A 23,788-nucleotide genomic window follows, 5' to 3' on the forward strand; every position below is an offset into this window, starting at 1 on the left:
TACAGGTTGGTTTTCCTGTTGTTGTTCGCCTTTGGTGAGCATTTCCTTTTGTCATTAAATATTCTTAGAAAACATTTTTTCTCAGCTGCTTAATATTCCTCATGTATCATTGAACTGATAAATTGGGTTTCATGGCCTTGGAGATTTGCAGGGTCTTTCAGAGATCAGTGTTCAGGGCTGGGAATAGAAATAGAGAATAGGGAGATGTGAGAGCTTGGACCCAGCAGTAGCTGACTGAAGAGAGTCCCATTTCAGTATTTCTGTCCTTTCCTAGCGTTTTTTGGTTGTTGTTTATTTGTTTGTTTTTTTTGAGACAGAGTCTTGCTCTGTCACACAGACTGGAGTGCAGTGGCATGATCTCGGCTCATTGCAACCTCCCCCTCCTGGGTTCAGGCGATTCTCCTGCCTCAGCCTCTCAAGCGGCTGGGACTACAGGCACGAGCCATTAAGCCCGGCTAATTTTTGTATTTTTAGTAGAGACAGGTTTTCCCCATGTTGACCAGGCTGGTCTCGAACTCCTGGCCTCAAGTAATCTGCCTGCCTTGGCCTCCTGAAGTGCTGGGATTACAGGCGTGAGCCACTGCACCTGGCCACTTTTCTAGCACTTGGATGGGAATGGCCAGAGGAGAAAGTTTAGGGACAGCCCAGTCATCAGCAATGAGTTTCAAACCTTTTGCTCTTATTCTTCAGAATGACAGCTACTAACTTAGCCACCCTGGTTTGAAACAGAGGTGGGAAATTCTCCACTGACACAGATGCACCCGCAGTTCCCAGAGGCCTCAAATATGGCTTGCTTCTGATCACAGAGGTTGGAAGAGGGGCTGAGGGGAGTGGGGGACAGAGGTGGCCTACTTGGGTGCTTATGGGACTCTTTATTTTCAGTAACAGCAATGAGAAAAAGATGCGCAGCTAGAACCGTCGTAACTTGTTCTTGATAATATGAACCTTACGAATATTCAATTAAAAGACGAAATTGGTGTGGCCTCAGGAGAGGAGGCGGAGAGAAAGAGAGCGGTGCTTCTGCCTGTGATATGAAATGTGGTATAACGTATTTCAAAACCGCAGGTGGCTGCAGATGAGGAGAAAACAGGAAATGTAATTGGGGAGGGGAATGGGGCGCTCTCCCAATTCTCAGGAGCACTCTTTCATTTTGCCTTCCTTTTAGCTCCTCTCAGACTCTCTGCATCCTAATTACCCCTGCTGCAAAGCTGAGTGAGAACTCTTCTTTCTTATATTAAAAACGTTTTAAAATTACATGGGTAACGTGCGAATACATTCATGCTATAAAAGAGTCAAACAATACGGAAGCATACTGACTACTCCCCTGACTAAGCTGGTATTTCCATCCCCCTCCCCTGAAGTAGCCACAATTGTGGGTTTGGTGGCTGTCTTTTCAGTAGGGTTTCTATGCATTCACATACGTTTACATGCAAATACACATTTACAGGGTTTCTGGGGCATATATGAGCTCATATTATGGTTATAGTTTACAACTTCTATTTTCCTTCCTTCCTTCCTTCCTTCCTTCCTTCCTTCCTTCCTTTCCTTCTTCCCCCACTCCCTCCATGGCCAAGTGTACACTTGAGAGTTTTTTCTTTTTTTTTTTTGAGACGGAGTCTCATTTTGTCACCCAGGCTGGAGTACAGTGGCGCGATCTCAGCTCATTGCAACCTCCGCCTCCTGGATTCAAGCGATTCTTCTGCCTCAGCCTCCTGAGTAGCTGGGATTACAGGCACCCACCACCGTGCCTATTTTTTTGTGTTTTTTAGTAGAGATGGGATTTCGCCATGTTGGCCAGGCTGGTCTCGAACTCCTGACCTCATGATCCGCCCACCTCAGCCTCCCAAACTGTGTGAGGCACCGTGCTCGGCATTTTTTTTTTTTTTTTATTAAAGACAGAGTCTCATTCTGTTGCCCAGGCTGGAATGCAGTGGTGAGATCTCAGCCCACTATATCCTCAACCTACTGGGCTCAGGCAGTCTTCCCATCTCAGCCTCCTGGGCAGCTGGGACTACAGGCATGTGCCCCCACACCTGGCTAATTTTTGTATTTTTTGTAGAGATGGGGTTTTGCTATGTTGCCCAGGCTGGTCTTGAACTCCAGGGCTCAAGCGAGCCGCCTGCCTCGGCCTCACAAAATGCTGGGATTGCAGTCTTATGCCACTGTGCTCACCCTATAACTTCTGTTTTCTATTTTATAATATGTCTTGGAGATAGTTACATGAGTACATACAGAACTACCACAGTCTTCTTTTTCTTTCTTTCCTTTTTTGTTTTTTTGAGACAGAGTCTTGCTTTGCTGCCCAGGCTGGAGTGCAGTGGTGCAATCCTGGCTCACTGCAACCTCCACCTCCTGGGTTCAAGCAATTCTCCTGCCTCAGCCTCCCAAGTAGCTGGGATTACAGGCGTGTGCCACCACACCTGGCTAACTTTTGTATTTTTAGTAGAACCAGGGTTTCACCATGTTAGCCAGGATGGTCTCTATCTCCTGACCTCGTGATCCACCTGTCTCGACCTCCCAAAGTGCTGGAATTATAGGCATGAGCCACTGCGTCGGGCCCACATTCTTCTTAATGGATATAGAACATTCCAAAATATGCATGTACCATAATTTGGCTAAGTATTTTCCTTTCGTTGGACATTTACGTTGGGTTTTTTGGTTTTGTTTTAGTTTTAGTTTTTCAGTATTAGAAACTGTGCTGTAATAAATTTCCTTGTAAGAGATCTTTGTACCGATTCTGAAAGGAGGCTGAGGGTTTTTGAGAGAAGTGCAATTTAGAGTTGGTGACTTTGGCTGTCCCAGTATCTCAGTTCAAGCCTTCAATATGGCAACATGGCCCCATCTGGCTACTAAAGATGTGAACTTGAGATTTAGTGTCAGATGTGCTGGGCCAAGTTGCCGGTTCCATCTCCTCTCGTGTACATTATAGTCAATGGAACATTCAATTAACTGCAATCAAAGTAATCAGGCCGTCAATTAATCAGGCCACCTTAAGGAGAAAGAGGAAAAAGATAAGATACCAGAGATTTAGTGAGAAGAGGGAAGAAACTTCCAGGGGTTTGTGCTGGGGTCAGTGTACATTCAGCCCAAAGTCATGTCCTTTCTACCTCTTCGTATTTAGCTCTGAACAATGCAGACTGAAATTCATAATGATGACCTTGACATCTTATAAGATTCATCAAAGCAAGAGTGCATAGTGTTTGCCAGACAGGATTCCTAAAACAGGAAATATACATATAAATTTTTTTTGAGAAAGAGTCTCACTCTGTTGTCCAGGCTGGAGTGCAATGGCATGATCTCAGCTCACTGCAACCTCTGCTGCCCGGGTTCAAGTGATTCTCCTGCCTCAGCCTCCTGAGTAGCTAGGGTTATATGCACCTGCCATCACACCTGGCTAATGGTTGTATTTTTAGTAGAGACAGGGTTTTGCCATGTTGGCCAGGCTGGTCTGGGTCTCCTGAACTCGTGATCCGCCTACCTCGGCCTCTCAAAGTGCTGGGATTACAGGTGTGAGCCACCATGCCTGGCAGAGGCTCACCCTTCTTTTAAGACATCTCTCAAATTTGTTCCTTCTCTTTGCGTCCCAAGTGAGACCAGTTGTCACCAATAAACCAGCATTTTATTGTCACAGTGCCTGGATGTTACTCTGCCAGCTCAATATTATTGGAGTCATCTTCTCCTATGTCTTCCTGCTCCTAGTCTCTCTGTCCCTCCAATCAGGCAAACACCTTGCAACTGGAGTGATCTTTTTGTTGTTGTTGTTATTCGTGAGAAGGCGTCTCACTCTGTCACCGAGGCTGTAGTGCAATGGTGTGATCTCGGCTCACTGCAACCTCCGCCTCCTGGGTTCAAGCAGTTCTCCTGCCTCAGCCTCCCGAGTAGCTAGGATTGCTGGTGCGTGCCACCATGCCTGGCTAACTTTTTGTATTTTTAGGAGAGACGGATTTTCACCATATTGGCCAGGCTGGTCTCGAACTCCTGACCTTGTGATCTGCCCAACTCGGCCTCCCAAAGTGTTGGGATTACAGGCATGAGCCACTGAGCCGGGCCTGGAGTGATCTTTTTAAAACTCCCTGTATCATGGCCCTCCCTGCTTGAAAAAAATCAAAATCCCCCAAATCCCATTGCCTAGGGAATGAAGTCCATACTTTGCTTCTTAGGGCTTGGAAAAATTCTTCCTTCTTGGCCAGGCGTGGTGGCTCATGCTTGTAATTTCAGCACTTTGGGAGGCCGAGGCGGGCGGATCACCTGAGGTCAGTAGTTCAAGACCAGCCTGGCCAACATGGCGAAACCCCGTCTGTACTAAAAAATACAAAAAAATTAGCTGGGCATGGTGCTGTTCACCTGTAGTCTCAGCTACTTGGGAGGCTGAGGAAGGAGAATCACTTGAACCCTGGAGGCAGAGGTTGCAGCGAGCCGAGATCGTGCCATTGCACTCCTGCCTGGGTGACAGAGAGAGAGTCTGTCTCAAAAACAAAAAAAAGGAAAAAGAAAATTCTTTCTTCTGCTGTTTAGGGCTTTTTACAGCGTTGTGCTAGGTGGGAAATAATGGTGGGCACATGGGAGGTGTTTGGTAAGTTTTTGGCAATGGAGTAAACCTTTAGGAATAAGATGTGAAGCTCTCTCCCGCTGCCTTCCACCGTCTTCAGTCTGAAAATTTCTTTTCTCGGCCGGGCGCGGTGGCTCACGCCTGTAATCCCAGCACGCTGGGAGGCGAGGCGGGTAGATCACGAGGTCAAGAGACGGAGACCATCCTGGTCAACATGGTGAAACCCCATCTCTACTAAAAATACAAAAAATTAGCTGGGCATCGTGGCGCGTGCCTGTAATCCCAGCTACTCAGGAGGCTGAGGCAGGAGAATTGCCTGAACCCAGGAGGCGGAGGTTGCGGTGAGCCAAGATCGCGCCGTCGCACTCCAGCCTGGGTAACAAGAGCGAAACTCCGTCTCAAAAAAAAAAGAAAATTTCTTCTTCTCTCCTTTTGGCTTTTGAGCACTTGAAGTTTCCACGGTGCTGAATTTGGAGGCTGGAAGAGGCAGCCAGGGTGATAACAAATGGCTCAGGAAACCTCAACTCTGAGTCCACCGCAATTTCCGATGCCTGCTACATCGGAGGCTCCATTAAGAAAGCATATCAGTTCTCATGTCCCTGGCTCCCCTGCAGCGCTGCGGACCAAGAACTAGCAGTGGGAACCTTGCATCTTAGTTTGCTTTAATAAGAAGGGGAAATGGGAAGTAGAAGCAGAAAAGGAGTGAATGTAGAACAAAGCCTTGACTGATGTGAACCACTTATGAAGCTCAGTTTGTTGTTGTTGTTGTTGTTTGTTTGTTTTTCGCAAGACAGGGTCTTGCTCTATCACCCAGACTGGAGTGCAGTGGTGCGATCATGGCTCACTGCAGCCTTGACCTCCTGGGCTCAGGTGATCCTTCCACCTCAGCCTCCTGAGTAGCTGGGACCACAGGCTCACGCCACCATGCCCGGCTCATTTTTGTATTTTTCTTGTTGTTGAGATAGGGTTTTGCCATGTTATTCAGGCTGGTCCCAAACTCCTGGGCTCAAGTGATCCGCCCACTTTGGCCTCCCAAAGTGCTGTGATTGTAGGTGTGAGCCACCGTGCCTGGCCTCAGCTGTCTTCAGAGGACCCCTGGGACAGAGAATACCCTGACTCTCACTGAATGATGGTATATGGTTGTCTGTCAAGAGGTCTCCACTGAGAGTGTGCAGTGTGAGATACGTGAGGGTAATGAACTTGCCACATGGCATTCACTGGCACTAGCCCTGTCGCTTGCCCTGGGAGGATCCAATGACACGGAAGAGAGTGAGATCTAAAGTTGTGTGAGGGGGCTGTCTGGGAGCCAGTTCTGACAAGATCGGCTGCTGAGAAGCTCCTCCTCCCTCCAGTCCACCCCTTTCAGGGTGAAAATGTGCCCTTATTATGGACCTAGTCTAAAAGCTGGTCCAGCACAAAAGAAGAGCTGCCTGTTAGTGCAGCCTGGGATGCTGGGCTGGGCCTCCTGGCATTCACCATGTCCTTCTTGGATTGCTCTTGGCATCTTTCTGATTATGGAAAACTTGGTGCGGCCCCACCCAACAGAAACTGACTCCTTCCATAGTACTCCTTCTTGTCCAGCTCAACTGTCTGCAGCTTCCCTTCTCCCCATCCCCTCCCCTCCCTGGTGGCCGTTGGTTGGTCGGTGACACATTTCTTGAGCCCACCCAGGCCCCTGTCATGCTTCCATTGGCTTCTTGGAATCCTGCCCCAGTTTGAGGCTTCCCCCTGTTTTATAAAATCATTAACTATAAGCAGCTTTGGGCCTTGCAGGCGAAGCAAAGCCCTCTGCTTTCCATGGCTGGGAGTGGTTTGGCTGACCCTTATGGAATCAAGGGACCCAGAGGAAGCATGGAGGCAGCTTCCTGCAGCCATAGGGAGCCAGTGTTCCATGCGGTATCCTTCAGGCCGGGGGTGTAAGGATAAACCCCACCGTGACTAACAACAGCAGCTACTGATGATTGAATGCTCACCACATACATGCTAGACACTACGCTAAGGGCTTGAGGAGCATGAAACCTGTGTAATCCTCACACTCCTACTCGATAGTTTCCGATTTTATGGATGGGGAAACCTTGAGAGGTTTCTGTAACTTGACTGAGGGTGACACAGCCAGGAGGTAGTGGAGGTGGGACTGTAACTCACACCTGCCAGATTTCAAAGCCTCTGCTCTTAACCTCTACACTATGCCGCCTTGGTAGATCCACAAAATGTCCTAGAGAGAGGAACAATTGCTTTTTTTTTAAAGATAGGATCTTGCTCTGTTGTCCAGGTGGGAGTACTGTGGTGCCATCATAGCATACTGCAGCCTCTACCTCCTGGACACAAGCAATCCTCCCACCTCAGCCTCTCAAGTGGCTGGTGTTACAGGCACATGCCACCATGTCCAGCTAATTTTTGATTTTTTTGTAGAGACACTATCTTGCTGTGTTGCCCAGGCTGATCTCAAACTCCTGGCCTCAAGTTATCCACCCACCTTGGCCTCCTAAAGGGCTGGGATTACAGGCATGAGCCATTTTGCCAGCCAATAATTGCCTTTTTTTTTTTTTTTTTTTTTTTTTTTTTTGAGATGGAGTTTCATTCTTGTTGCTCAGGTTGGAGTGCAGTGGCATAATTTGGGCTCACTGAAACCTCTGCCTCCCGAGTTCAAGCAATTCTGCCTCAGCCTCCCAAGTAGGTGGGATTACAGGCACCCACCACCGTGCCCGGCTAATTTTTTTATTTTTGATAGAGATGGGGTTTCACCATGTTGGCCAGGCTGGTGTCGAACTCCTGACCTCAAGTGATCTGCCCGCCTTGGCCTCCCAAAGTTCTGGGATTACAGGCGTGAGCCACTGTGCCTGGCCCAATAATTGCTTTTTGAAGTCTTTTCATAATACTTACTAAACACTTCTGCCTGTACTAAGCTCGTTACATGTATTAGTGCTTCTGAGGCTCCCAGTCACTTCTAAGATATGCCATATTATCTCAGATGGCAGATGTGGAAGGAAACAGTCTCAGCGAGTTACTCAGCTTGTAAATGACAGTGAAGATTCAACCTGAGTCTGTGAACCTCCAGTGCCAGCATTCTCTTCCCCTGACTCCACCCTCCTGCCCCCAGTAAGCCCCTCTGTAATTTGCTCTGTCTGGGGCTGTGGCGACATTCACTATTGAGCCTAGAGGATGCCTGTTTCTAAGAATCTGTGATTTCCAAGCTGATGGGCCATTTTGCTTTGGAGCAGGGAGTAGTTGAGGGAAGAGATGACACGCTGGGCCTGGGCGGGTGTGACTTCCTTGCACGGCGAACATTTGGATGGAGAAATGAGACCCAGACTGCTTTTAAGCACATTTTCATTTTCTCCCCGACCCCTTCCAAATTAGGGTGAAGGTTGCCGAACTGTCCCCCTGGCTGGACATGTGGGGTTTGACAGCTTGCCTGACCAGCTGGTGAATAAGTCCGTCAGCCAGGGCTTCTGCTTCAACATCCTGTGCGTGGGTGAGTATTTCCATAGCAGGAAATTCTATTACAGAATATGAATCCTTAATGGCTGGATGTGGCTTTGCAGGTAATTAGGTTAAATAGTGTGTCATTCTGATTTAGTTGTGAGAGCATCTCTCCTCTCTCTTTTATCTCTCTGCCTGTTTTATTGTAAGCAGCTGGTGGTAATTACTTTTTTCTCCTGGCCAGACCAGAGTATAGAGCCATCTCCTGGGGGAAAACAGCTACGTGAGACCCCATGGAAATTTTGTAAGGGAGCTGGCTGGCTCAGTACTGCTGCAGAGTTCATTTTGACTACAGAGGACAGCAGCCAGGGCAGAATTAGGAGGGAGGGGATAGCTGAGGAAAACCGCCTGCCCACCAGCTGTGGGCAGTGGGTTGGGTCTGTCTGTTTCCTCTGTAGTTTTGCTGTGCTTGGTTTAGTCAGAGGTCAAGTGCAGGGACCACACAGCTGTATGCAAAGTTCTTTTATTCCCTTTACCAACTCTCTACCTAGACTTTTTTTTTTTTTTTTTTTTTTTTTTGAGACAGAGTTTCCCTCTTGTTACCCAGGCTGGAGTGCAATGGCGCGATCTCAGCTCACCGCAACCTCCGCCTCCTGGGTTCAGGCAATTCTCCTGCCTCAGCCTCCTGAGTGGGTGGGATTACAGGCACGCGCCACCATGCCCAGCTAATTTTTTTTTAGTATTTTTAGTAGAGACGGGGTTTCACTATGTTGACCAGGACGGTCTCGATCTCTCGACCTCGTGATCCACCCGCCTCGGCCTCCCAAAGTGCTGGGATTACAGGCTTGAGCCACCGCGCCCGGCCGACTTTTTTTTTTTGGGATGGAGTCTCACTCTGTTGCCAGGCTGGACGGCAGTGGCACAATCTCGGCTCACTGCGGACTCCGCCTCCGGGGTTCGAGGGATTCTCCTGCCTCAGCCTCCGGAATAGCTGGGACTACAGGTGTGCACCACCACGCCCAGCTAATTTTTGTATTTTTAGTAGAGACAGAGTTTTACCATGTTGGCCAGGATGGTCTCGATCTATTGACTTTTTGATCTGCCTGCTTTGGCCTCCCAAAGTGCTGGGATTACAGGTGTGAGCCACCATGCCCAGCCGACTTTTTTTTTCTTTTTTGAGACGGTGTCTTATTATGTTGCTCAGGCTGGTCTCAAACTCCTGAGCTCAAGCAATCCACCCATCTTGGCCTCCCAAAGTGCTAGGATTACAGGTGTGAGCCACTGTGCCCGGCCTCTACCTAGACACTTAACCTCACCAGTGGGAACCAAGTCTTAGCCCCCTCTATATGCTAATCACAGCACAAGTAGAGTTCGGTAATATTTGTGAAATGAATGAATGAGTGAATCCCACAGGAACCATTCATTATACTTTTCACTTTCTCATATTAGCTCTTTTGGGCATTACCAGGGCTCTTCGAAGTGAGCATAGCATTTGTATTCTTGTGAAACAGGTGGAGACACAGAGTCTTGGGGCGGGTAAGGGACTTACCTGAGGCAACACAGACGAAATGGCACCATAATGAGGGCTCAGGCCTGGCTGACCCCTTGTTTTTCCCACAGCTTCTCTAACTGCTGCCAGCAGCATCTCCCGAGCACATAAACACTTTGGAAACCATTGAGCACCAATCAAACAAATATGAGGGATAACAGTTCCTTAAGAATCTCTTCTTAGATCTTAAATATCCCAAATTTGCAAACATGATTATAGCATATAATTTTCACCCTGTAGTGTGGGAAAGCATGCCTGTATATTTCCAGTGACCTCCTTCTGAACCTTAATAATTGTATAAATATCAGAATACATTTGGTTTTCATACTGGCTAGAACACTGAAACGCTTTTGCTAATTGCCTTTTATTTTTGTATAGAATGTATGGAGAACTCGTTCATATAGTAGATCTGAACTACCACTAAGTTGGATATTTTACTCTTTAATGTATTCAGAAATTCTGTTTTCTTTTTTTTTTCTTTTTTTGAGACAGAGTCTTGTGCTGTCACCAGGCTGGAGTGCAGTGGTACCTTCTTGGCTCACTGCAACCTCCACCTCCCAAGTTCAAGTAATTCTCCTGCTTCAGCCTCCTGAGTACCTGGGATTACAGGTGCACGTCGCCATACCCAGCTAATTTTTGTATTTTTAGTAAAGACAGCGTTTCACCCTGTTGGCCAAGCTGGTCTCAAATTCCTAACCTCAAGTGATCTGCCTGCCTCAGCCTCCCAAAGTGCTGGTATTACAGGTGTGAGCCACTGTACCCGGCCTAGAAATTCTATTTTCTCACTAAGGTCATTCATTTTCTTGGGCTCTTTATATTTTTTTCCTCTCTATCCCCAGCATTCTTTTCCAGGTCACTTTCTGTGAGAGAATTGCTACATACTCAAGGACAAGTAGAAAACAACAGATGATGGGCAGTTGTTCTCACGAGCTGGGCTCACTCCTTAGCTAAATGACTCATTCCCACACACCAACTTTGGTTTTTGTTATCGTTGTTGTTTGAGACAAAGTGACCCTGTGTCACCCAGGCTGGAGTGCAGTGGCATGATTCTTGGCTCACTGCAGCCTCAACCTCCCAGGCTCAAGCAGTCCTCCCACTTCAGCCTCCAAAGTAGCTGGGATTATAGGCATGCGACTGGGCTCATTTTTTGTTTATTTCTTGTAGAGATGAGGTGAGGTCTCACTGTGTTGCCCAGGCTGGTCTCGAACTCCTAAGCTCAAGCGATCCACTTGCCTCAGCCTACCAAAGTGCTGGGATCACAGGCGTTAGCCACGGTGCCTGGCCCACATCAACTTTGGAACCTATCAGATGAAAATATGTGCATCAGTTTCATTCAACAGATTTATACTCAAACTTGTTTTTAAGATGTGACTTCTACTACGTATGTCCTTGTTCATAGGGAGAGAAATATACCTGGACGCATTAGTGAACAAAAGAGTACATTAAAAAAAGAAAGAAAATATGTGCCTCACAGAATTGCACATCAAGGGCCTTAGAGTCCAGATCTAGGCTGTTAATTCTTCAAATGCTGGAAGTCTAACTCATGGTTATGATTAGGTGCTATTTGGGGAAAAATGTGAAATAACTAGAAGTCATAGTCATCGACATCAAGTGCAAAGACTATCACGTCCAATGTTAGCACTGCCAAATCTCTGTTTAACTAACAAGAGCTCCAATCTTTGGCTGATGGCCAACTTATTTCACATAATATTTGATTACCACAATATTTCAGCACAAACATATCAGAGTCCTTTGGCATTCTTCCCAGACAGAACTCCATATGACCTGTACTGAAGTTGAGATGAGAAGAGAAATGACAGACCCAACCTAAGCAACCTTTCTTTTTTTTTTTTGAGACGGAGTCTGGCTCTGTTGCCTGGGTTGGAGTGCAGTGGCTGGCACAATCTCAGCTCACTGCAACCTCTGCCTCCTAGGTTCAAGTGATTCTCCTGCCTCAGCCTGCTGAGTAGCTCAGACTACAGGTGTGCACCACCACGCCCAGCTAATTTTTGTATTTTTAGTAGAGATAGGGTTTCACCATGTTGGCCAAGCTGGTCTTAAACTCCTGACCTTAGCTGATTCACCTGCCTTGGCCTCCCAAAGTGCTGGGATTACAGTTGTGAGCCACCGCGCCCGTCCTAAGCAACCTTTCAACCAGTGCGATTGGGTGGGCTAGTAAAGCATTAGGAGGGAGGCCATGTGACTTGAACTGGATCTCTGAGCGGGGAAGTGTAGGGTAATGTGATATATGGAGCACAGGCTCCCCTAGGGCCCAGAGAAAGAGGTGGCCAAGCTCAAGGCAGAGTGGGTGGGAGAAGTAGTAATCCCCCATCCTCTAGTTTCCATCTAAACATTGTACAGCTACAAATGCTTCCACTTGCACCTACTGGGATGGAACTGTTCAAGTGCCAAGGACAGACCCTCCGAAGGGGAGGAGTAGGAAGGAGATGCTCTCATTCTCAAGGAGTCATAGACTCTCTTTTGCTCCCCACTTGTCAAATTTCAGGAAATGGCTGCCTCTGTAGCTCCTTTCTTAGACCCCCAGGTGCAACCATTGGATAGACCAGCCCTGACTGGGTTAATTTCATCCCTGTTCCAAAAAACCCTGCAATGCATGCATCCTGCCCTCTTGCCGTGCTCACCACCCTTTCATTGCTCAGAGAACCACAATTTGGGCCAAGGTCATGAATAGCTTAGAGTAGCTCTGAAGCTGCAATGTCAGCCCAGCCATGGGGCTGGATCCAGTCACTGACTTGGCAGAGGGTCCATAGCTTAGTTGCTGAAGGTCATCTTTTATCTTGCAGAGCTTTTTGTAACCACAGTTTCATGCCTACTGCCTGTGTACATTTACTCCCTTAAGGACTTACAAAAAAGATGCTGTTTGGGCATAGAATATATTTCCTCAAAGTATTTTCTTTTCTTTTTTATTTTTTTTGAGACGGAGTCTCCCTCTGTTGCCCAGGCTAGAGTGCGGTGGATCTCGGCTCACTGCAACCTCCGACTCCCAGGTTCAAGCAATTCTCTTGCTTCAGCCTCCCGAGTATCTGGGATTACATGTGCACGCCACCATACCCAGCTAATTGTATTTTTAGTACAGACGGGGTTTCGCCATGTTGGCCAGGCTGGTCTCGAACTCCTGACCTCAGGTGATCTGCCTGCCTCGGCCTCCTAAAGTGCTAGGATTACAGGTATGAGCCACCATGCCCAGCCAAGAATTTTTAATAATCCAGAACCTAATTTATATGTAAGAATACCAATAAATGGTACCTACAATTATTATTATTATTATTATTATTATTATTATTTTCGAGACAGAGCCTCACTGTGTCAGCCAAGCTGGAGTGGAGTGGCACTATCTCGGCTCACTGCAACCTCCACCTCCCAGGTTCAAGTGATTCTCATGCCTCGGCCTCCCTAGTAGCTGGGATTACAGGTGGGCGCCATCATGCCCAGCTAATTTTTTTTTTTTTTTTTTTTTTTGTATTTTTAGTAGAGAATGGGTCTCACCATGTTGGCCAGCCTGGTCTCAAACTCTTGACCTCAAGTGATCCTCCCGCATTAGCCTCCCAAAGTGCTGGGATTAAAGGCATGAGCCACCGCACCTGGCCTATTATTCTTTTTAGATGACTAGGCACATGAGTGAGTATATTATGACTCTTCTCCAATATATTCTCTAGGGTTGACCATAATTACCAAAGAGGTGAGGTGCCTCTCTGTTTTTTCCCCATAAAAACACATATGCTAGGCTAGGTGTGGTGGCTCATGCCTGTAATCCCAGAACTTTGGGAGGCTGAGGCAGGCGGATCACCTGAGGTCAGGAGTTCGGGACCAGCCTGGCCAACATGGTGAAACCTAGTTCCTACTAAAAATACAAAAATTAGCTGGGTGTGGTGGCAGGTACCTGTAATCCCAACTACTCAGGAGGCTGAGGCAGGAGAATCAGTTGAACCTGGGAGGCGGAGGTTGCAGTGAGCCGAGATCACGCCACTGCACTCCAGCCTGGGGGACAAGAGCGAGACTTCTCAAAAAACAAACAAACAAACAAAACAAACAAAAACCCCACACATATGCTAGTCCCTTATCTTTGGAAATTTCAAGGATCCCTTGATCGTATATATAGTACAGAACACCTCAGAGGAACCACCCGAGCCAACAGTACAAATATTCTGGGGCCCGTTGCTTTGCGCTCCTGGGAACAAGCCCCAAAGAGACTCATCCATCCAAATGTGCCAGTAGCAGTCACCACTGTGAGGAGCACAAAGGGTCATAATGATAATATTTACTTTGAAGCTGCTCAGGATTCCAGGCTCAATTGGGCTCTGTTGAACATGGAAAAAAACAGTCACACAAGAGAAGCAGGATTGAGGCTTGCTGCAGGAGGAGGGAAAGGGAAGCTAGCATTCTATCAAGGCCAAGGATCAGTTGTCTCATCCGTTCATCTCTGGGAAAGGCAGCTGCTCACTCGTCCAAAACAGTCTGCCAGTGGTGGTGTGCTGGTCCACGTCACAGCCCATCTCAGGAGAAAAACTGTTGGGGTTTGAAGCATCTGCTGATTTCTGTGGTGTCATTACTCCTGCCATGGCTGCTGTTAAGCTATCAACGTGATATCACTGCACGTGGGCTTGGGAAGACATGCAGGAAGCGGACAAGCCAGCTCCAGCACACCACTGCCGGCCAGGCATCTGCAGGATCAGGAAGGAAAGGGCAAGGTCACAGAACCAGGCATGACCTTATCCCTTTCCATAGGCTTCCTTGGCCAACTGGAGTTCCTGGAGTGTTTCCTTTTGGGCACCTCCCTGTTGAACTCAGAGACATTTCTCTGGGTTCAACATGCAGAACTGGAAGAGACTTCAGCGCCACAAGAACAGGGGTTGTGGCTATCTTGTTCATTGCTATATCTGCAGCTCCTGTAACTGTGCCTGGCTCCGATTAGAGGCTTCGTAAATACTCACTGAATGACTGAATGAACAAACATATCCCACTTACGCATCTCGCTAGGGCACATTGGTTAAAAGCATGGACTCCAGCGTCAGCCTGCCTGGATTCAAATGCTGGCTTTGCCACTTACTTGTTTGGGACCTTGGACTAGCTACTTCCTCCACATTTTATTTTATTATTATTAGTTTTAAAAATAGATCTATTCTTCTTTTTTTTGAGAGAGAGTTTCACTCTGTTGCCCAGGCTGGAGGACAGTGCGCGATCTTGGCTCACCGTAACCTCAGCCTCCCGGGTTCAAGCGATTTTCCTGCCTCAGCCTCCCAAGTAGCTGGGACTACAGGTGTCCGCCGCCATGCCCAGCTAATTTTGTATTTTTAGTAGAGATAGAGTTTTTCCATGTTGGTCACGCTGGTCTTGAACTCCCAACCTCAGGTGATCCGCCCCCCTCGGCCTCCCATAGTGCTGGGATTATAGGCATGAGCCACCGTGCCTGGCCAAATAGACCTATTATTCTAAATGAAGTAACTCAGGAATGGAAAACCAAACATCATATATTCTCACTCATAAGTGGGAACTAAGCTATGAGGATGAAAAGGCATAATAATGACACAATGGACTTCAGGGACTCAGGGGAAAGGGTGGGAAGAGGGTGAGGGATAAAAGACTACAAATTGGTTTGGTGTATACTGCTCGAGTGATGGGTGCACCAAAATCTCACAAATCACCACTGAAGAATGGACTCATGTAACCAAACACCACCTGTTCCCCGCAAAACCTATGGAAATAAAATAAAACAGAGACAGGGTCTATGTTGGTCAGGCTGGTCTAGAACTCCTGGCCTCAAGTGATCCTCCTGCTTCAGCCTCCCAAAGTGCCGGGATTATATGCATAAGCAAAGATGCCCGGTCCCTCCACGTTTTATAGATGAGGAAAGTAAGGTACAGAAATGCTGAGGAACTAGCGCAGATTTCCACAGCTAGTAAGTGGCTTGGTGAACCCATCTCTAAATTGAGGACAAATAGTAACATTTGCCTCAAAGGCTTATTGTGAAGAATAAATAGGAAAATATATGTTAAAAACTTGCAGCAGTGTCTGTAAACAATAGCGATTATTACCAACCCTCTCATTTTAGAGAAAAAGAGACTGGGACGCGGAGAGGGGGAAGGGCTCAGTTAATGTCACACAGTAATTTCTTCCTTCCTTCCTTCCTTCCTTCTTTTTCTTTTCGTTTCTTTGACAAGATGTTGCTCTGTTGCCCAGGCTGGAGTGTTGCGGTAAGATTTCAGCTGACTGTAACCTGTACCTCCTGGATTCAATCGATTTTGCAGCCTCAGCCTCCTGAGTAGCTGGAATTACAGGCGTGGGCCACCATGCCTGGCTAATTTTTGTATTTTTGGTAGAGACGGGGTTTCACCACGTAGGCCAGTCTGGTCTTGAACTCCTGACCTCAGATGATCTGCCCGCCTCGACCTCCCAAAGTGCTGGGATTACAGGCCTGAGCCACCATGCCCTGAAAGAGTATAGTTTGGAAAAAACCATATTTCATAGTACTCATATATGTTTTAAATTTAATTTAGAAAAAAAAAAAAAAAAAAAAAAGCCTTTTCCAGAATACTGTCTACATTAACTAAACTGAGATGAAATCCTCTCGCCTGGTGGAGCATGTGTTAAAAACCGTACTATCCATTCGGAGGAGCTCTGGGAGAGCTGGGGGAGGAGGAATGAGAAATTGACCCCTTGGGACTCCTCAGGTTTCCTGCTGGAATCTAATTGCCAAGTCCCCACCTTCCTGCAGGGGCGTGGAATCTGTTGACCTGATCCCAGTTAGGTCACGTGTGCCTTCCCCTACGACACACTCACACTCAGTACTGGGCCCAGGGCAGCTGTGGGAGGGGCAGCATCCTAGGCTCAGGCTGGGTCTGTGCCAGTCATTGAGAGAAAGGCTCCCCAACTCGCAGGCTCCACGCTGCTGGAAAACTGGAATGGAAGCACTCAATAGCCATCGGACGAGCTCGCTTGACTTTCTGCCCTCTCTACTCTTGTATTTATCACAATTTCCTAGACACCCGGGTGTTCTTTTCTTCCAGACGTTCATTATTTGGCATCTAATTTCCACAGCCCTTTGGTGCCGGCAGGCATTTGGGTGGTCATCTCTCCTGCGGTTGCTCCCGGCTCCCTGTGCTGCCTAGCCCGGCTCCCATTCCTCCAGCTGTGCAGAGTGGGTCACTCACTCTGTGGTGCTGCCCCTGAGGCCTTCTGTGTGAACCTCAGGACGGGCACTCCTGGGGGTACTGGAAGATGCCCTATCTCCTGCTCTCTGAGAATTCTTTTTTTTTTTTTTTTGAGATGGAGTCTTGCTCTGTCACCCAGGCTGGAGTGCAATGGTGCGATCCCGGCTTACTGCAACCTCTGCCTCCTGCTTTCAACAATTCTCCTGCCTCCGCCTCTCCAGTAACTGGGACTATAGGCGCCCGCAACCACGCCCAGCCAGTTTTTGTATTTTTGGTAGAGATGGGGTTTCACCATGTTGGCCAAGTTGGTCTTGATCTCTTGACCTCATGATCCACCTGCCTCGGCCTCCCAAAGTGCTGGGATTACAGGTGTGAGCCACCGCGCCCTGCCTCTGAGCATTCTTAGAATTGGGAAGCCAGGGTGCCTACTCTGGGTGCTAGGGACATAGGACTTCTACTCCCTAGGACCTGCAGGGCATTCGGCAGGGAGCTCACAGAACAGAAGGGAGTTGGGAGTAAGGATGTACTTGGAAAATTCATGAGGCACACAGGAAGATGGGCTAAAATGTAGTTCAAACCTCAGTGCCCTCGAAAGGAGAGGTGAGTTAGGATGTGGGAGCCGTACTATGTTCCCGCCTCCAAGGTGCTGGCCCCGTTTACAGTTAAGCTGCACCGCAACCTTGCGGGAGGTGGGGGTGTGATACAGTCCACTGCCTGGCCAAGTCTGCCACCTCCCATGGCAAAGGCCTCACCTCATCAAATTCTTCTTGGGACCCAAATAACTTCCTGTTCCTTTAGGAGAGGAAAAAGGGGGCCTCTTCTCTGAGAGTCTTTGCTGCTAATGGATATAGCAGACCCTGGCTGGAAACATGGTCTGTGTGAAGAACCATTTCCGTGCACTGTGGCAATTTACCAAGTTAGTCAGACCTGGCTATGAAATTGGGCTGGGGGGCCGGGTAGCCAGACTGAACTGAATGTTCTCCCTCCTTCTTCCTGTCTCCCTCCTCTCTCTCTCTCTCTCTCCCTTCTCACTGTCCACACATAGAAAACTCTTATCATAGACAGATATTTGAAAAGGCACCTCCTGCATTCATAGCTCATTATTCAGGATAAAAGAAACATGGCTAGACACACCCCGAGCGGGGAGGGGAGGTGGAGCATTTCCAGTTCCTGCATCGCGAAGCCCTAACCCTAGCCCTGAACCACCTTGCAGATGTGCGCTTTTGGTCCCGAGGCGGGATTTGCCAGCGATTTGCCCAATGCAAACCCAGTCCCGACTGTGAAGAGAAGTCAAGGCTCACATCCCCCTTGGGTTGGGGAGAGGAGAGGGAGAAAGCAGAATATAATGGGAGGGTAGTCTTTGTCTTCAAAGGGCAGGCCAGAGTAATTAACGATATGCTTTCTTCCTAGTCCCTGCCTCTCTACTGATTCTTTAATTCCTGGTATTTCTGAGTCACTTGGGGTGGGCTGAGGGGTCAAATACAGCCTGGATCTGTAGAGATTATAAGATGGTAAGTGGTTTTAGTGGCCAGCTCAGTTTGTGGCCTCATATCAGATTCCTATCTAACCTCCTTGTCTCCAACTCCTGACTTCTTGTGATGTCCCATTCCCTGAACTCTCCTTGGCTCCTGACAGTGGCTTGGTATCCCCTGATCTCCCAAAAACAAGCTCCCAAAACCTTCACCAGTCTGCCAAGCCCTTCCCCTACTCATTTCCCTAGTGTGAAGTTCAGGACTTTTTAAATTCCAATGGTTTGATTTATTAGTATCCCGCAGCCTAGTAGTTAAACAAACAAATGGCTAGTTTGTTGAAAATTTAAGGATAAGAAGAATTTGTGGTCTGCTAGGTCTCCCTACCCCACCCCTCTTAGTTAAAAACTGTCTCACTGAAAGTTCAACCAGGCTGGGAGGATAAGCCAGGGGCCTGTATGGTTTTCACCGCTGGGAGGCACATTTGGGGCATCCAGAAAGGGCTGTTTAGGCCTGGCAGGGAGGAGAGGTGGGGACTGGGATGAGAGGATATTTGTTTGACAAAGGACTGTTGTCTTTTTTTCTTTCCTTTTTTTTTTTTTTTTTGAGAAGGAGTGTTGCTCTGTTGCCCAGGCTGGAGTACAGTGGTGCTATCTCTGTTCACTGCAACCTCCACCTCCACCTGATTCAAGTAATTCTCCTGCCTTGGCCTCCCAGTCGCTGGGATCACAGGCGCCCACCACCATGCCCAGCTAAATTGTATATGTATACATATATTTGTTGAGTAGAGACAGGGTTTTACAGTGTTGGCCAGGCTGGTCTCGAACTCCTGACCTCAAGTGATCTGCCTGCTTCAGCCTCCCAGAGTGCTGGGGTTACAGGCGTGAGCCACCACGCCTGGCCACCGTTGTCCTTTTAAAAAAATTAAGGGCTGGGCGTGGTGGCTCATGCTTGTAATCCTAGCACTTTGGGAGGCTGAGGCGGGTGGATCACGAGGTCAAGAGATCGAGACTATCCTGGCTAATATGGTGAAACCCCTTCTCTACTAAAAATACAAAAATTAGTTGGGCGTGGTGGCATGTGCCTGTAGTCCCAGCTACTCAGGAGGCTGAGGCAGGAGAATCACTTGAACCTGGGAGGCAGAGGTTGCAGTGAGCCGAGATCGCACCACTGCACTTCAGCCTGGTGACGGAGAGAGACTCATCTCAAAAAAATAAATAAATAAAATAAAACAGCCCTTTAATTTTTATGAAAGAAACTATACATATTACATATTCCACTTAGAAAACGATGAAAACCACACATAAGGTCACCACTCGGAGATAGCCATTGGTAAGAGTAGATTGTATTTCCTTTCGGTCTTTTTTTCTAGGCATAGCTATACCTTTCAATTGCTGCTCATAACATAATTTCTTTTTCTGACTGTAAAAGCAATGTATACTCAAGGTAAAATTTCCAAATGACAGAAAAAATGGAAGAATAAAATGAAAATTACCTCAATTCTACTATCTGAGATGACTACTGCTGATCCATTGATACAGTTCCTTTCAGTCTTTTTCATTTAACTGAGATCATATAGTTTGTCTGCTTCTATATGCTTTTCACTTTATATTTTATCATGCTCATTTTCTTTTCTTTTCTTTCTTTTTTTTTTTTTTTGAGAAAGAGTCTCCCTGTGTTGCCCAGGCTGGAGAGCAGTTGCGTGATCTCAGCTCACTGCAACCTCTGCCTCCGAAGTTCAAATGATTCTCCTGCCTCAGTCCCCTCCTGGGACTACAGGCGTGCACCACCATGACTGGCTAATTTTTCTATTTTTAGTAGAGACAGGGTTTCACCATGTTGGCCAGGCTGATCTCGAACTCCTGACCTTATAATCCATCCGCCTTGACCTCCCAAAGTGCTTGGATTACAGGCGTGAGCCACTATATCTGGCCTATCACGTTCATTTTCCCATGTCTACATGTGTATATCTGAAACGTGATATGTAAGGGCTGCATAGTCACTATGTGACCAGACCATAATTTATCCTTTTGCTTTTCAGGAGAGACAGGTTTGGGCAAGTCCACCCTCATGGACACCTTGTTCAACACCAAGTTCGAAGGGGAGCCAGCCACCCACACACAGCCAGGTGTCCAGCTCCGGTCTAATACCTATGACCTCCAAGAGAGCAACGTGGGGCTAAAGCTCACGATCGTTAGCACAGTTGGCTTTGGAGACCAGATCAACAAAGAGGACAGGTAAGGAAGGCAGTGGGGTGAGGTGGGGAGGTTGGTAAAGGGCCACACAGAGGAGCTCACCATGGGGATCTTGAAGACAGCACAGATACTGGGCCCTAGCCTGTCATCCCAGAATGGTGTGGGCAGCAGATACCTTCCAAGCATCAGCCCTGTCAAGGGTCCTTGTTTACAGCAACTGCTCCACTCCACTCACTTCACCAAAAGAAGGGTGTCTGTAATACACATGGTTTGGGTCTCAATTCCATGCAACAAACATGTCTTGTGCTCCTACCTTGCGCCAGGTACTGTCGGGCTCCGACCATCTAAAAAGGAACGGCTTAGTCTCTGCCCTTGAGGCACTCACAGGCAAAACTGGTTTTAACCAAATAATTTCCATGGAGTATAAGATGTTCTGTAAAGAACAGGGTACAACAAGATAAAGGACAAGTTACAAGAAGAACACAAGGGCGAGAACAGTCAATTCCACTTAGGGAGGTCAGGGACGCCTACCCAAAGGATGTGTGTCCTGAGCTGACTCTTTTTTTTTTTTTTTTTTTTTTTTCTGAGACGGAGTTTCGCTCTTGTTACCCAGGCTGGAGTGCAATGGCGAGATCTCGGCTCACCGCAACCTCCGCCTCCTGGGTTCAGGCAATTCTCCTGCCTCAGCCTCCTGAGTAGCTGGGATTACAGGCACACGCCACCATGCCCAGCTAATTTTTAGTATTTTTAGTAGAGACGGGGTTTCACCATGTTGACCAGGATGGTCTCGATCTCTTGACCTCTTGATCCACCCGCCTCGGCCTCCCAAAGTGCTGGGATTACAGGCTTGAGCCACCGCGCCCGGCCCCCTGAGCTGACTCTTGAAGGACAAACTGTTTTGCCAGACAGACAAGGGAAGGGAGAGAGGGGCGTCTTGGGCAGAGATAACTGCCTGTATAAAGGCAAAGTGATGTGCAGAATTCTGGTGTGTTCTAGGAAAGTGCAGCTTGCTCTCTCTGTGTAGGGCAGCTAGACAGAGGCAGAGGCACTGTGAAGCTAATGAAGATTGTACAGGCCCCTTCCAGAACTCTGGAACTCATGTTCAATCACAATGTTGTATTATTGTCCTCAGAGAGTCTTTCAAATTGCTAAGTGTAAGGGCTGGAAAAACTTGGTTCTGCCCTTGGGCTAGCACTTAGAATAAGCTTGGGGAAAAACGGGGAGAGGAGGCTGAAGAGGTAAGCAGGTGCCAGATCACAGAGGGATTTACGATCGAGGCCAGAGGTAAAATAGGTGCCGAGATAAGAAAGGCGTGACAGACTTGCTGAATACTGAGTAGGTAAATATCAACAGGACTTGGTGTAGGTTTGTGACGGCAAGAGAAAAATCTAGAATGAGGCCAAAATTCTGGCTTTGGGGAGTGGACACATGGTGGTGGCAGTCCATAAGAGAACCAGGGCTCAAAATAATCAGCTCCGTTTGGACATGTCGAGTTTGATCTGTCTGAGAAATTCTGAGCTACGTGAGTCAGTTGAACACACAGAGCTGGAGATCAGAAGAGGCTAGAAATATGGATTGGGTTATTAAGGTAGAGGTGATAGGTCCCAACCACGGACACATGTAAAATCGCCCAGGGATCAGAGTAGAGTGAGAAGAACACGGGACTAAAGACAAAAATCTCGGGATGTTAAATCCACAGACAAAGGAAAAGACATCCTGAAAAGGGTCTGAACAGGAGTAAGCAGAGAGATAGGAGAGGGGCCAGGAAAGATGTTGGGGAGCCAGGCAAGGTGGCTCGTGCCTGTAATCCCAGAACTTTGGGAGACTGAGGCATGAAGATCACTTGAAGTCAGGAGTTCAAGATCAGCCTGGCCATCATGGTGAAACCCTGTCCGTACTAAAAATACAAAAATTAGCTGGGTATAGTGGCAGGTGCCTGTAATTCCAGCTACTCTGGAGGCTGAGGTGGGAGAAGCACTTGAGCCTGGGAGGTGGAGGTTGCAGTGAGCTGAGATTGCATCACTGCACTCCAGCCTGGGAGGCAGAGCAAGACTCTGTCTCAAAACAAACAAACAAAAGATGTTGGGGGTTGAGAATGTGTATGAGTGAAGAGTAGGTGAGGCTCAGAGATGAGGATGTGATGAGGGGTGGGGTCAGGCACCATCGAATTTAACCAGAAGTCACGTGGTTATCACATGTGTTAATTGCAGAAAGGGCCATTCATCATTTTGAGCAGAGGGTCTTCTCATCCTTTCAGGATTCTTTTGCTTCTTAGAGGAACTTTATGTCAAATTCTTTTATTTCCCCCTTAAAGCTGTAACAGCCACGCTTACTTCCTTATAATGAATAAATATATGTAGCTTCTTCATAATGGAACTGAGTTCTGTTTTGCATTTGAAATTCTAGAAAAAAGACATCTCTACTTTGTTTTTGGTTGTTTTTTTTTTTTGTTTTTTTGTTTTCTTTTTGAGACGGAGTCACGTTCTATCACCCAGGCTGGAGTGCAGTGGGACAATCTTGGCTGACTACAAACTCCGCCTCCCGGGTTCAAGCAATTCTCCTGCCCCAGCCTCTCCAGTAACTGGAATTAGTCACGCACCACCACACCTCACTGATTTTTCTGTAATTTTAGTAGAGATGGGGTTTCGCCATGTTGGCCAGGCTGTTCTCGAACTCCCGACCTCAAGTGATCCTCCCACCTCAGCCTTCCAAAAGTGCTGGGATTACAGGTGTGAGCCACTGCGTCCGGCCACCTCTGCTTTGTATAAACATGCTTATTGTGCTATTCTTGTTTGGTTGAGAATAAATTAAACTGGAGAATGGGGATATTCAGGCCACAATATGAGTGCTTAATCTCAGCTGCAGATTGTTCAAAAACTTCAATTAAATTTCTTACAGTTCCTTCAGTTACATACATTCAACACATCTAACATTGGACAATGCCTTGATAATGATGGCTTGGGAGGACTGAAGAGGTACTGCCCCTCAGAGGCGATTCTACTTCCGTTATATTTTTTAAATATCCGTATTGTTTTTTCCTGATTATAAATATGATACATACTTATAATAAATAAGTAGAAATGAAAAGCCTCCTTGAAATTTCACTGGGGAGCAGGGGTGTAGTAAGCTCCAGGTATCTGTAATAAAAAGCAGTGTTTTCTTCATGCTGTTAGCATAGATATGTCAGTGAAACTGCATTGAAACCAGGCATTAGAATGTCCTGCTTTACAAGAGCACGTGCATAAACTGGGAGGAGAAATGAGTAAGGCCCGATACTGCGGAAAGCTACCATTTAAATGATGCTGGAGGCAGGAGGCAGGGCAGGGCACGGTGGCTCAAGCCTGTAATTCGAGCACTTTGGAAGGCCGAGGTGGGCAGATCACTTGAGGCCAGGAGTTCAAGATCAGTCTGGCCAACATGATGAAATCCCGTCT

At 47.4% G+C, this 23,788-nt stretch overlaps 1 protein-coding gene across 7 annotated transcripts in view; it reads left to right on the forward strand.

The window, feature by feature from the left end:
* The window catches only part of SEPTIN6 (septin 6), an 86,666-nt gene that overhangs the window by 9,796 nt on the left and 53,082 nt on the right, over positions 1–23,788 (forward strand). For all 7 annotated transcript variants that reach the window (XM_074391899.1, XM_074391900.1, XM_003931074.4 and 4 more), the window contains exons 2-3: positions 7,910–8,024; positions 20,201–20,396. In XM_074391899.1, the coding sequence (XP_074248000.1) occupies positions 7,910–8,024; positions 20,201–20,396 (311 nt within the window). The remainder of the gene's footprint in view (positions 1–7,909; positions 8,025–20,200; positions 20,397–23,788) is intronic.

Source organism: Saimiri boliviensis, chromosome X (genome assembly GCF_048565385.1).
Source record: "Saimiri boliviensis isolate mSaiBol1 chromosome X, mSaiBol1.pri, whole genome shotgun sequence".
NCBI lineage: Eukaryota > Metazoa > Chordata > Mammalia > Primates > Cebidae > Saimiri > Saimiri boliviensis.